Source organism: Cryptococcus neoformans, chromosome 2 (genome assembly GCF_000149385.1).
Source record: "Cryptococcus neoformans var. neoformans B-3501A chromosome 2, whole genome shotgun sequence".
Classification (NCBI taxonomy): domain Eukaryota; kingdom Fungi; phylum Basidiomycota; class Tremellomycetes; order Tremellales; family Cryptococcaceae; genus Cryptococcus; species Cryptococcus deneoformans.
This window is the reverse complement of record NC_009178.1, coordinates 6,534-17,500: the sequence shown is the minus strand read 5'-3', so window position 1 is coordinate 17,500 and position 10,967 is coordinate 6,534. Positions and strand designations below refer to the sequence as shown.

Here is a 10,967-nt window from a genome sequence, read left to right as displayed (position 1 = left end):
TTCTGGCATTAGCGCTATAGATCATTCGTCTAATAATTATACCCAAACACAAAGTTTATCAAAAAGAATACGATGCAAACTTTGAACGCTGAGCACTTGATGAAGGGAAGGTTTTTTTATTTTATTTTTTTATAAAATTCGGATGCGAGATAGAGAGGCAGGAAGGGAAAAGAATTAATAGGGCTGATTTTTCCATCGCAGCCGATGGCCCCTCCTTCCCATAATTAATTATACATCGCGTATGGCATGTTCTGCATCCCTCTCATCGGTCATCGGCCTTGAGAGCTTCAAAAAGAAACTTATTACCTCCTTATTCTTTGGACGGACGTATTTTATGTCACCACGGCATCCTCGCTCGACCAATAATTGGTCCAATAGTACTCGTAAGTAGACCGCCGTGTCTGCGCACGTAATAAGCACTTACGTTTACGTCAATACCGCATTTTTCCGCCGGCGGCCGTCGAGTCTTGCGGCGGCGACCGAAATCTTTCTGGCCGTCGGCTATTAGTCACGCAGGCATGGACTCCAAATCCACCTCACTACTTCGTCATACGTAAATAAGAAGAGTAGTAGGCGGAAAATGAAGTAGTAGCTTTTTGTTTTTTACATTTATTTATTATCTTGGCGGGCGGGCCCCGACTGGATATTTTGGACCTACTAGTTACCCGTTGGAGACATATGGAAGGCGCACATCATTTCGTCACCTATCACCGGCTCCCACAAATTCTCTGGCTCTTATATATGCGATCGATGACTGTTTTCAACGCGCTCAATCCTTTTCATTTTCTAAAGCAATCGTTCACCAGCGACAAATCCGTCCTTTATTATGGCTTTCGCAGGTGTCGGGGCCATGGGGCCGTATGACCGTACCGAGCACTCGGCTGGCGCTGCTCTTAACCGCACGACCTCTCGAAGTCACTATTACGACGATCACCCCAACGACAATCTTCCCTCCCCCACCGACGAGTATCGTAATCGCGAACTCGGTCAGCTTGCTCGATCATGGTCTCGACGATCCCAGACTGGCGCTCTAGGTCCTGGATTTTCACAAGCCCCTCAAGGCGAGTCTATTGCCGAAGAACTTACTGGCGACGTCTTTACTTACCAGAAAGACTCTGATCTCGACCCGTTCTCTAGCAACTTCAATCCGAAGAAGTGGACGAAGTTGATGTTCCGCGCTCATGAGACAACATCCCCCCCGAGGAAGGCGGGACTGTCTTTCAAGAATTTAGGGGTCTTTGGATATGGGTCTGATGCCGGTATGTAGCCGCTCCACATGACGTCTGGCATTTCACTGACGGACTATACAGACTACCAAAAGACCGTTGGCAATCTAGCTCTCGCAGGACTGGGAGCTCTCAGAGACTTGATCGGCAACCGCAAGCGCAAAGTGCAGATTTTGAATGGGATTGACGGTGTGATCGAGGCTGGTGAAATGCTAGTGGTGTTGGGGCCTCCTGGAAGGTGCTGCTACATACAATCTCAACTTGGTTATAATCTAATTATTTTTGCAGCGGTTGTTCAACTATGCTCAAGACGATTGCGGGAGAAATGAACGGTATATACATCGATGAGTCTTCGGAACTTAACTATCGAGGTGTGTTTTCTAGTTATGATTTATTCATAAAGCCAACCGGCCACAGGTATCACTCCCAAGCAGATGTATGGTCAATTTCGAGGAGAGGCTATCTACACCGCCGAAGTAGATGTGCACTTCCCCAATCTTACAGTAGGGCAGACTTTATCGTACGTAATTCTTGGCTTAATTGAAGTGTTTACTAACCGTTGTATAGTTTCGCTGCCGAAGCTAGGGCTCCCCGTCATACACCCAATGGCATTCCTAAGAAGGACTACGCTAAACATCTGCGAGATGTCGTCATGTCTGTTTTTGGTATCACTCACACTCTCAACACGATCGTTGGTAATGACTTCGTTCGAGGTGTTAGTGGTGAGTAACTCACTTTGTGAGCCAAAGCAGAAACTGACTTCAATCAGGTGGTGAACGAAAACGAGTGACTATTGCCGAGGCTGCTCTTGCCGGTGCTCCTCTTCAGTGTTGGGATAACTCCACCCGAGGCCTTGACTCCGCCAACGCCATCGAATTCTGTAAAAATCTTCGTATCAACGCTGATTATATGGACATATCTTCCGTTGTCGCCATCTATCAAGCGCCTCAAAGGGCTTACGACCTCTTCGACAAGGTCTCCGTCCTCTATGAAGGCGAGCAAATTTTCTTCGGCAAGTGTACTGAGGCGAAGCAGTTTTTCGTCGACATGGGATTCCATTGCCCTTCCCAACAAACCGTTCCCGACTTCCTAACCTCTCTTACCAGTGCTTCCGAGCGAACTCCCCGAGAAGGTTTCGAAGGCAAGGTACCAACTACACCTCAAGAATTTGCTGCTGCATGGAAGAAGAGTAACAAGTATGCCGAGCTCCAGGAGCAGATTGCGCAGTTTGAGCAAAAATATCCAGTTCATGGCGAGAACTACGATAAGTTCTTGGAATCTCGAAGGGCACAACAGTCGAAACATCTGTAAGCTACCAAGTTACACTTTTGATTTACCAGTCGCGGCGGCTGAGACCCTTTATAGCCGGGCTAAGTCTCCTTATACCCTTTCCTACGGTGGCCAAGTAAAGCTCTGTCTTCGACGAGGCTTCCAGCGTCTGAGGGCGGATCCCAGTTTGACTCTTACCCAGTTGTTCGGTAACTTTATCATGGCTCTGATCGTAGGCTCTGTTTTCTATAACATGCGTTAGTCTATGTGCCGAATAAATCTAATGTGTCGACACTGATGAATCTTTTCAGCGTCAAATACCACCAGTTTCTACTCTCGAGGCGCTTTGTTGTTTTTTGCCATCTTGATGAGTGCTTTCGGTTCTGCACTTGAAGTGAGCCGTAAATCTCAAAAGGTATCGTTTTTCTGGGCTGACTTCCGACATAGATTCTTATCCTATACGCTCAACGAGGGATCGTGGAGAAGCATTCACGATACGCCTTTTATCACCCGTCAACCGAAGCTATCGCATCTGCCCTTACCGATATACCGTATAAAGTCCTTAACTGTATCTGCTTCAACTTGGCGTTGTATTTCATGGCCAATCTTCGACGAGAGCCTGGTAAGTGATTTTTAATTATCATCTGCGTTGGGGCAGCGCTTGACTATTTATTCAGGGCCATTTTTCTTCTTTATGCTCATCAGTTTCACCCTTACTATGGTCATGTCCATGTTCTTCCGGTCTATCGCCAGCCTTAGTCGATCCTTGACCCAAGCTCTTGCGCCCGCGGCTATCATGATCCTCGCCCTCGTCATTTACACTGGTTTTGCGATCAATGTCCAGAACATGCGCGGCTGGGCTCGATGGATCAACTATCTTGACCCTATTGCTTATGGTTTTGAAAGCTTGATGATCAATGAGTTCCATGATCGAGAGTATGCTTGTTCCGTGTTCGTGCCTACGGGCCCTGGATATGAGGGAGCTACAGGTGAAGAGCGCGTCTGTTCTACCGTTGGTTCCGTTGCCGGATCTTCTGTGGTGAACGGTGACGCATATATCAATGGGTCGTACGAGTATTACCACGCTCATAAATGGAGGAATTTCGGTATCCTTATAGGTTTCTTCCTTTTCCTGACCGCTGTCTACCTACTTGCCACTGGTGAGTTCTTCGCATGTGGATACGCTCTTTGTTCTTCATTTAACTTCTATTGCAGAGCTGATTACCGCCAAGAAATCAAAAGGTGAAATCCTCGTGTTCCCGCGTGGCAAAATCCCTCGCACTCTTCTAGCCCAATCGACTGCCTCGCATAACTCTGACGACCCTGAACCTGGAAAGTACGCTGGAGGAGGCAACGTACAAACGAAAGTTACAGGAGCAGACCGAGCAGATGCTGGTATCATCCAGCGACAAACAGCCATCTTCTCTTGGAAAGATGTCGTTTACGATATCAAAATCAAAAAAGAGCAAAGAAGGATTCTGGATCATGTTGATGGATGGGTAAAGCCTGGAACTCTCACAGCCCTCATGGTACATCTTTTCAATCGTGGCACCTGCCTCGTAGTAGCTAACCACTATATAGGGTGTATCTGGTGCCGGTAAAACCACGCTGCTTGACGTCTTGGCCACCCGTGTTACAATGGGTGTAGTTACTGGTGAGATGCTCGTTGACGGTCAGCAACGAGACATCTCTTTCCAACGAAAGACTGGTTATGTTCAACAGCAAGACCTCCACCTCGAGACCAGCACCGTTCGAGAAGCCCTTCGTTTCAGTGTTCTCCTTCGGCAGCCTAATCACATTAGCAAGGAGGAGAAGTTTGAGTATGTGGAAGAGGTCTTGAAACTTTTGGAGATGGATGCGTACGCCGATGCTGTCGTTGGTGTACCTGGTACTGGTCGGTTGCTCTTTGTCTTTCAGTCACCTCGCATGTTCTGACTCAATTTCAGGTCTTAATGTCGAACAACGGAAACGTCTCACCATCGGCGTCGAGCTCGTCGCTAAGCCTGCCCTCCTTCTTTTCCTTGACGAACCCACCTCTGGTCTTGATTCTCAAACTTCTTGGAATATTCTTCTCCTCCTCCGCAAACTCACTGAGCACGGTCAAGCTATCCTCTGTACAATCCACCAGCCTTCCGCCATGTTGTTTGAGCAATTCGACCGTCTTCTTTTCCTTGCCAAGGGCGGCAAAACCGTCTATTTTGGCGAAGTAGGCAAAGAGTCAAGGACGTTAATCAATTACTTTGAAAGAAATGGCGCTGAGAAATGTCCTCCTGGAGAGAACCCGGCGGAATGGATGTTGTCAGCTATCGGTGCTTCGCCCGGCTCCCAGTGCACTACCGACTGGCATCAAACGTGGCTCAACAGTCCTGAGCGAGAAGAGGTCCGACGTGAGCTTGCTCGTATTAAAGAGACCAACGGAGGGAAGGGAGATGCTGCGAAGCAGGATAAGACCCAGGAGAAGAGTAAGGCTGAGATCAAGGCAGAATACGCAGAGTTTGCCGCGCCGTTGTGGAAGCAATTTATCATTGTTGTTTGGCGAGTTTGGCAACAGCACTGGAGGACGCCGAGTTATATCTGGGCTAAGGCTGCACTCTGCATTGGTTCCGTACGTTCTCTTCTTGCCTCTTCAAAATGAAAACAACTCGTTAATATAATATGCCGTGCTAGGGGCTTTTCATTGGCTTTAGTTTCTTCAAGAGTGGAACCTCGCAACAGGGCCTACAGAACCAGCTTTTCTCCGTCTTCATGGTGAGCTATCCTAGTCTCTGTCGTGTTGGAGGATTGCGCTAACTCCCAATCTTTAGCTCTTTACTATTTTCGGTCAACTTGTCCAGCAGATGTTACCCAACTTCGTATGTCTCTCGTGATGGGACTCCGCCAAGTGCAACGCTGATGATTCACGTTCAGGTGACACAAAGGAGCCTGTACGAAGTGAGAGAGCGACCGTCAAAGACATATTCTTGGAAAGTCTTCATCATGAGCAATGTCATCGCTGAAATTCCTTGGTCCAGTATGTTCCCTCAAATCCTATCCTTCCTCTTGCCGAAAATCACGCTGACGCCGCTTTGTCCTACAGTCTTGATGGGTGTTGTCATTTACTTCACCTGGTACTATCCTATTGGCTACTATCGAAACGCGATTCCAACAGACGCTGTACATCTCCGTGGTGCTCTCATGTTCCTCTACATTGAGATGTTCATGCTCTTCACATCGACTTTCGCAATTATGATTGTGGCAGGTATAGATACGGCGGAGACAGCTGGTAACATTGCGAACCTTCTCTTCTTAATGTGCCTTATCTTCTGCGGGTGGGTGTTCTTCCTTTGGCCTGTTTTTGCACCTCCACACCTAGAGCGTTTGCTGATTTGGCCTCTTCTCCATGATTAGTGTTCTCGCAACTAAAGAGACTTTCCCCCACTTCTGGATCTTCATGTACCGAGTATCGCCGTTCACGTATCTGGTCGAGGGTATGTTGGGTGTGGCCATCGCCAATACCAACATCGTCTGTGCCGACAATGAGTTGTTAACGTTTAATCCGCCTTCCGGACGGACTTGCGGACAATACATGTCAAATTACATCGCAGCTGCTGGAGGATATTTGACCAACGAGGATGCCACGACTGGGTGCAGTTTCTGTTCCATGAGTGAGACGAATGCCTTCTTGGCTCAGTTTGATATCTATTATAGCCATAAGTGAGTTCTTTGCAACTTTGGCTTCCGCGTTCCGGACAAGTAATAGGTCGGTGCTGATATTCGCTTTCATTTTCAGGTGGAGAGACTTCGGTCTTCTTTGGATCTTCGTGATCTTCAATGCGGTGGCCGCTGTTGCTATCTATTACGTTGCTCGGGTGGTACGTCTCTTTGTTCCTTACATGCGTCTCTTCAAGTTTAATTGCCAACACTTGTCTTCCATCACATAGCCTAAGAACACTGGAAAAGAGCAAGCGTCCGAGCCTGAACAATTGGAGAAGAGTGCAGGGCTTGAGACCACAGAGAAGCGGAGCAGGAGATCGGAGTCAACGTAAAGAAGAGGGGTTTGGAAAGTCAGAGACAATATGAAAAGAAAGTTTTGGATTAACTATGTTGTTTCTGTTGTAAGGTGTCTATGGATGCATGAAGAAAAGAAAGAGACTATCGTAGAATCTAAAAGAAAATAGTCACGCAACTCCGATCCAACCACGCCACAAACGATCTCTCCCAGAACTCTGTACCTCAGGCTCCCATCTTCTCGCTCATTCAACACGCCCACTCTGTCGGAGTTCGCTAGTCTAGTCCCTTAATTAGATAGGTGACTACGTAGTCTATTTTCGATCAGACTCTATACCATTATAATATTCCTTTTTGTAACTTTCTGGTCTTTCTCATCACTATCTAGTACACTGTTCTACGAGACTGTTTGTACGAAGGTGCTAAGTAAAGACCAGGTATGTATCACTATCTAGTACACTGTTCTACGAGACTGTTTGTACGAAGGTGCTAAGTAAAGACCAGTTCGACAGGTTATGAGCCTTGCCTCCCGTCCCTGAATTACTTCATACCAGCACATAAAATTCGTCCAGTTCTCGAGCAGCAATACCATGTCTGAGCCCAAGGAAGAAACGGCCTCGGCCAAGATTTCTCCGCTTATGGGGGAAGACAACTATAGTGATTGGAGTTTCGATATCCAAGCCTACCTCCTTGGACTCTGTCTTATGTCCACTCTTCATGAAACTCCTGTTCTTCATATCCCTGTCACAGTTCCTACCGGTGACCCCAACCAATCTCCTCGAGTTCTCACTACTGATGAGCTCAATACCCTCAATGCCAAAATTCAAAACCAACACCGGGCCTACTCCATCGTTATTCGATATCTTTCTCCCCAAGTAAAGGCTGCCTTATCAGCTGAGGTGAAAAATCTTCTTGAACCAAATCCCAAACTACTCTGGGAAGAGTTGAACCGATCATATTCAAAAGCCACTGGACATAGAGTTGGAGAACTTTACTCTATTCTCTGGACCACTCGAATTCCGGAAGGTGCCGATCCTCGTCCCTACCTTGCAACCCTTCGCTCTGCGCTCGCCCAACTGAAGCAGACACAGTCTGTCGATGACCAACAGTGTGCATATGCCATGTTACATGCTCTACCGGCGAGCTTCCGCCCAATCAAACAACTTCTGTGGGCTCAGACGAAGTTCTCCACTTCAGATGTTATTGCTCAGGTTTCTGGCGAGTGGGTCCGAGCCCAAGGAGATGTCGCAGAGGAGGCCGGGATGGCCCTATTGGCACAGTCGAAATCAACAGTGAATAGTAAGAGAAGGAAAGAAAAAAAGGGGGACAATGCTGGGGAGAGTCAGTATTGTATCTGGCATGGTCCAAGTAGACACTCATCAAAGGACTGTTGGGTCGAACACCGTCAAAAAGAAATCAAGGCAGGAAAGGTAGCCGAAGCTAAGCTAGCCGAGGCTGACACATACAAGTCGGATGTGTCATCTGCCTATTTGGCACAAACCACTGCACCCAACCTCTCTTCGCCCTCCACCACCTTTGTCATCGACTCTGGCGCGACCGACCATATGGTCTCCGATCCCTCCCTCCTGCACGACGTCCGCCATGCCTCCACGGAACACATTCGCATCGGCGATGGATCCCTACTCCCGTCAACCCAAAGAGGCAGTATCACCATTCAAGGTGTTGACTTCCACAATGTCTTAGTGGTCCCTGGTCTTGACTGGAACCTCCTCTCCGCTTGTAGAATGCCTACCGGTGCGCAGTGGCTTTTCACCCGACGGGCTGCTCTCCTGCTCGACGCCTCTGGTAAAATCCTCCTAGCCTCTGATTTTTCCGACAAAGGGCTCTACACCCTTCAGGCGAGTTCTCCGTCTGTGTACCTTGCGTCCACTACTGACGCCCTGCTAGATTGGCATTGTCGCCTAGGACATCTCAACGTCCGAAGCGTGGCTAAGCTGGCTAGGAGCGGAAGGTTGTCGGGTCTGCGTGAGGTACCGGAGAAGGATTTGCTTGGATTTGAATGTGAGGCATGCATTCATGGTAAAGGTACTCGTCTACCATCTCCGCCCAGTTCCGTGCACGCCCAAGAACCCTTAGCACTAGTTCACCTTGATCTGTGGGGTCCATCATCAACTCCGTCCCACAATGGCAGTCGCTATTTCCTCACCTGCTATGATGATTATACACGCAAGGTCCATCTTTATTTTCTAAAGGCCAAGTCTGAAGCATTCCATAAAACCCAGCATTATATCGCAATGGTTGAACGACAGTTAGGACGGCAAGTCAAAGTCATTATACCGAGTCTTAACAGGCGGGGAGATGCCCGGGGTTTGAGCAGGGTTATAGAGTGGATGATTCTCTACCAGAATATGCAAAAAGGGAACAGGGGAGTTTCAAGGGGGATGTTTTATGGCCGTTTGAAGTTCATGGGTCGTTGGACGGAGAACAATCGCATTTCAGACGTTCGACGAACAATGGTTACGTAATTTTAATTGAGGTTTCGTCTAATTGCCCACTTTCATGGCGATTGCCTAGAATTAAAGAGGGGTCATTAGGTGATGGGATAGACCAAGGTGGGAGCTTTCTAACGCATAAAAGGGTAGGCATGGGAGATGCATTGTAATAGGAATATGTATGGTTTTGCGTTGGAAAATGATGGATGTTACATGTCGTAAAAAGTGGAGGTTTGCTGAATGATAGTTATGTAATGCCAATTGATGACGACTGGGTGGGGCTCTGGGGCCCCCTGGGCGGGGGGGATAACGGGGATTTATGCAGAGGTGACGCAACCTAAAATAACAATGATCTGCACATTACATAATTGATTTGGGAATAGTCCATTATGTAATGCTAGATTTTAGACTGGGTTAGAAAAAGCGGGATCAACTTGTTTGAGGACGTGCCACTGAGGTTTGGTGAAAACATCAGGCAGATTTCGCTTTCGTTCCCACGCAAACGCTTACACATCAAGCTTTCACTGCAACACATCTATGAATCATCCACTGCATGTGCACATCTACCATCGAATACGCCGTTGCAGTGAATAACTAACCTTTTACACTCACATCTGTGGGCATTTCTGAGGTCTGGATCTTTACTTATTTATGTCATAAAGCTGATACCATTCTCTGCAGCGTATCCTGGAAACTGGTGCACACATCTGTTCGGTGAGCCGTTAGGGCTATGTAATTGATGAATATAATATATCTGACCTTATTTTAGCCTGAATGATGTCAGCAGATAATAAACGCCGAAGCAATACAGTTGAAGTTGTACTCCCCCAACGAAGTCAGAAAAAGAGAAGGCCATCACATACTGTCCCATCTCCATGTCCCCCAGGAAATAGCTCATCTGCCAGAACGCATACTTCTCCCACTGGGTTTGGGTCACCTTCACCCTTTCCAGCCCGACCATGCACTCCATTCTCACCAGCTGGATCTCTCGCACCATCATCATCTTCTGCATCCGGATCACACATCTCAGTTTTATCCTCATCAGAATCACTCATGGATGGTGCGGTATCAGTCGGCAGTGGGTCTCTATACGAGGACAGTGCAAGCTCAGACTCTGGGGACGACGCTGAAAATGACCTTAGTGATGAAGAACAAGCTGCATCCAGATTGCAACCTTTTAAGCGCCTCAGTCAACTTCCTAAAGGTTCTCAGCGGACCATTATGGCTTCTCTACAGCGTGAAGTGGAAGATGTGGATGCATGGTCTGTCACAGTCTCACCAGAGTACTACTTGAAGAACTTTTGCACCGCTCAGACACTTATAATGCTGAAAGCTAATCGCGGCAATAAGATCAAAGACAATCAAAGGTTTGCTGGGTGGATTACATTGGGATACGCAGGGTCCAGAATGTCAATTGATGGGAAGTTTAAGACGCCCCTTTTCAAAGAACTCAAGCGATGGAGAACGATTCAGGAGTCTCGTCATAAAGGCAGTGCAACTTATGGCAACGCACTTTTCGCCATGCCGGTTTTGCTACATTGCTTGAGAAAGATTGAATGTGAGGAAATCAGGATACAAGCTTATGGCCAAAAACTCCCTCTCCTGCCTCAATTCATTATCGGTGAACCAGCCCAAGTCAGTCACCCGTTGGCAGAGCTAAACGAGTGGGATATTGGAGTCACTACACGATCGACGAACATCTTCCTCTTCCGGGCCCCAGGTTCAATCCCTTCAGGGATGACAGTCTATCCGATGGTTATTCCAAGGTCGATGGATTTTGGATCTGTGAACATCGAATTGCGATACCATGGCGAGGACTACAAGGTCAAGATCTACCCGTGTTTAGTACATGTGCTCAAATCCTTCAACAGCGGTCTTCATGCAAACGATCCAAATATCACTCAAACCCTGAAAGATAGGAGATCAACTATAGGGTCTATGATTGATAACCTCGCCAAACTTGACCCAGAAGAGCTAGGCGGATTCAGGATAGAAGTCAGGTTGAAAGCTCGGAGCCTGAAAGAGGCCCGAG

At 47.6% G+C, this 10,967-nt stretch overlaps 2 protein-coding genes across 2 annotated transcripts; both read left to right on the top strand.

Annotated features, from left to right (window-relative positions):
• Positions 1-826: 826 nt before the first annotated feature.
• Positions 827-6,520, top strand: CNBB0020 (hypothetical protein; the record flags this gene model as incomplete). The annotated part of the gene is made up of 20 exons (XM_772335.1): positions 827-1,259; positions 1,311-1,464; positions 1,515-1,597; positions 1,644-1,746; positions 1,794-1,948; positions 1,996-2,533; positions 2,592-2,752; positions 2,807-2,889; positions 2,943-3,117; positions 3,173-3,655; positions 3,711-4,024; positions 4,077-4,389; positions 4,442-5,100; positions 5,163-5,243; positions 5,300-5,347; positions 5,403-5,505; positions 5,572-5,803; positions 5,883-6,188; positions 6,265-6,346; positions 6,416-6,520. 20 exons carry the CDS (start codon positions 827-829, stop codon positions 6,518-6,520), a joined length of 4,611 nt encoding a protein of 1,536 aa, XP_777428.1.
• Positions 6,521-7,072: 552 nt separating this feature from the next.
• Positions 7,073-8,408, top strand: CNBB0010 (hypothetical protein; the record flags this gene model as incomplete). Its single annotated transcript, XM_772334.1, has 2 exons — positions 7,073-8,341; positions 8,391-8,408. The coding sequence occupies 2 exons, from the start codon at positions 7,073-7,075 to the stop codon at positions 8,406-8,408; spliced, it is 1,287 nt and encodes a 428-aa protein (XP_777427.1).
• Positions 8,409-10,967: the final 2,559 nt, after the last annotated feature.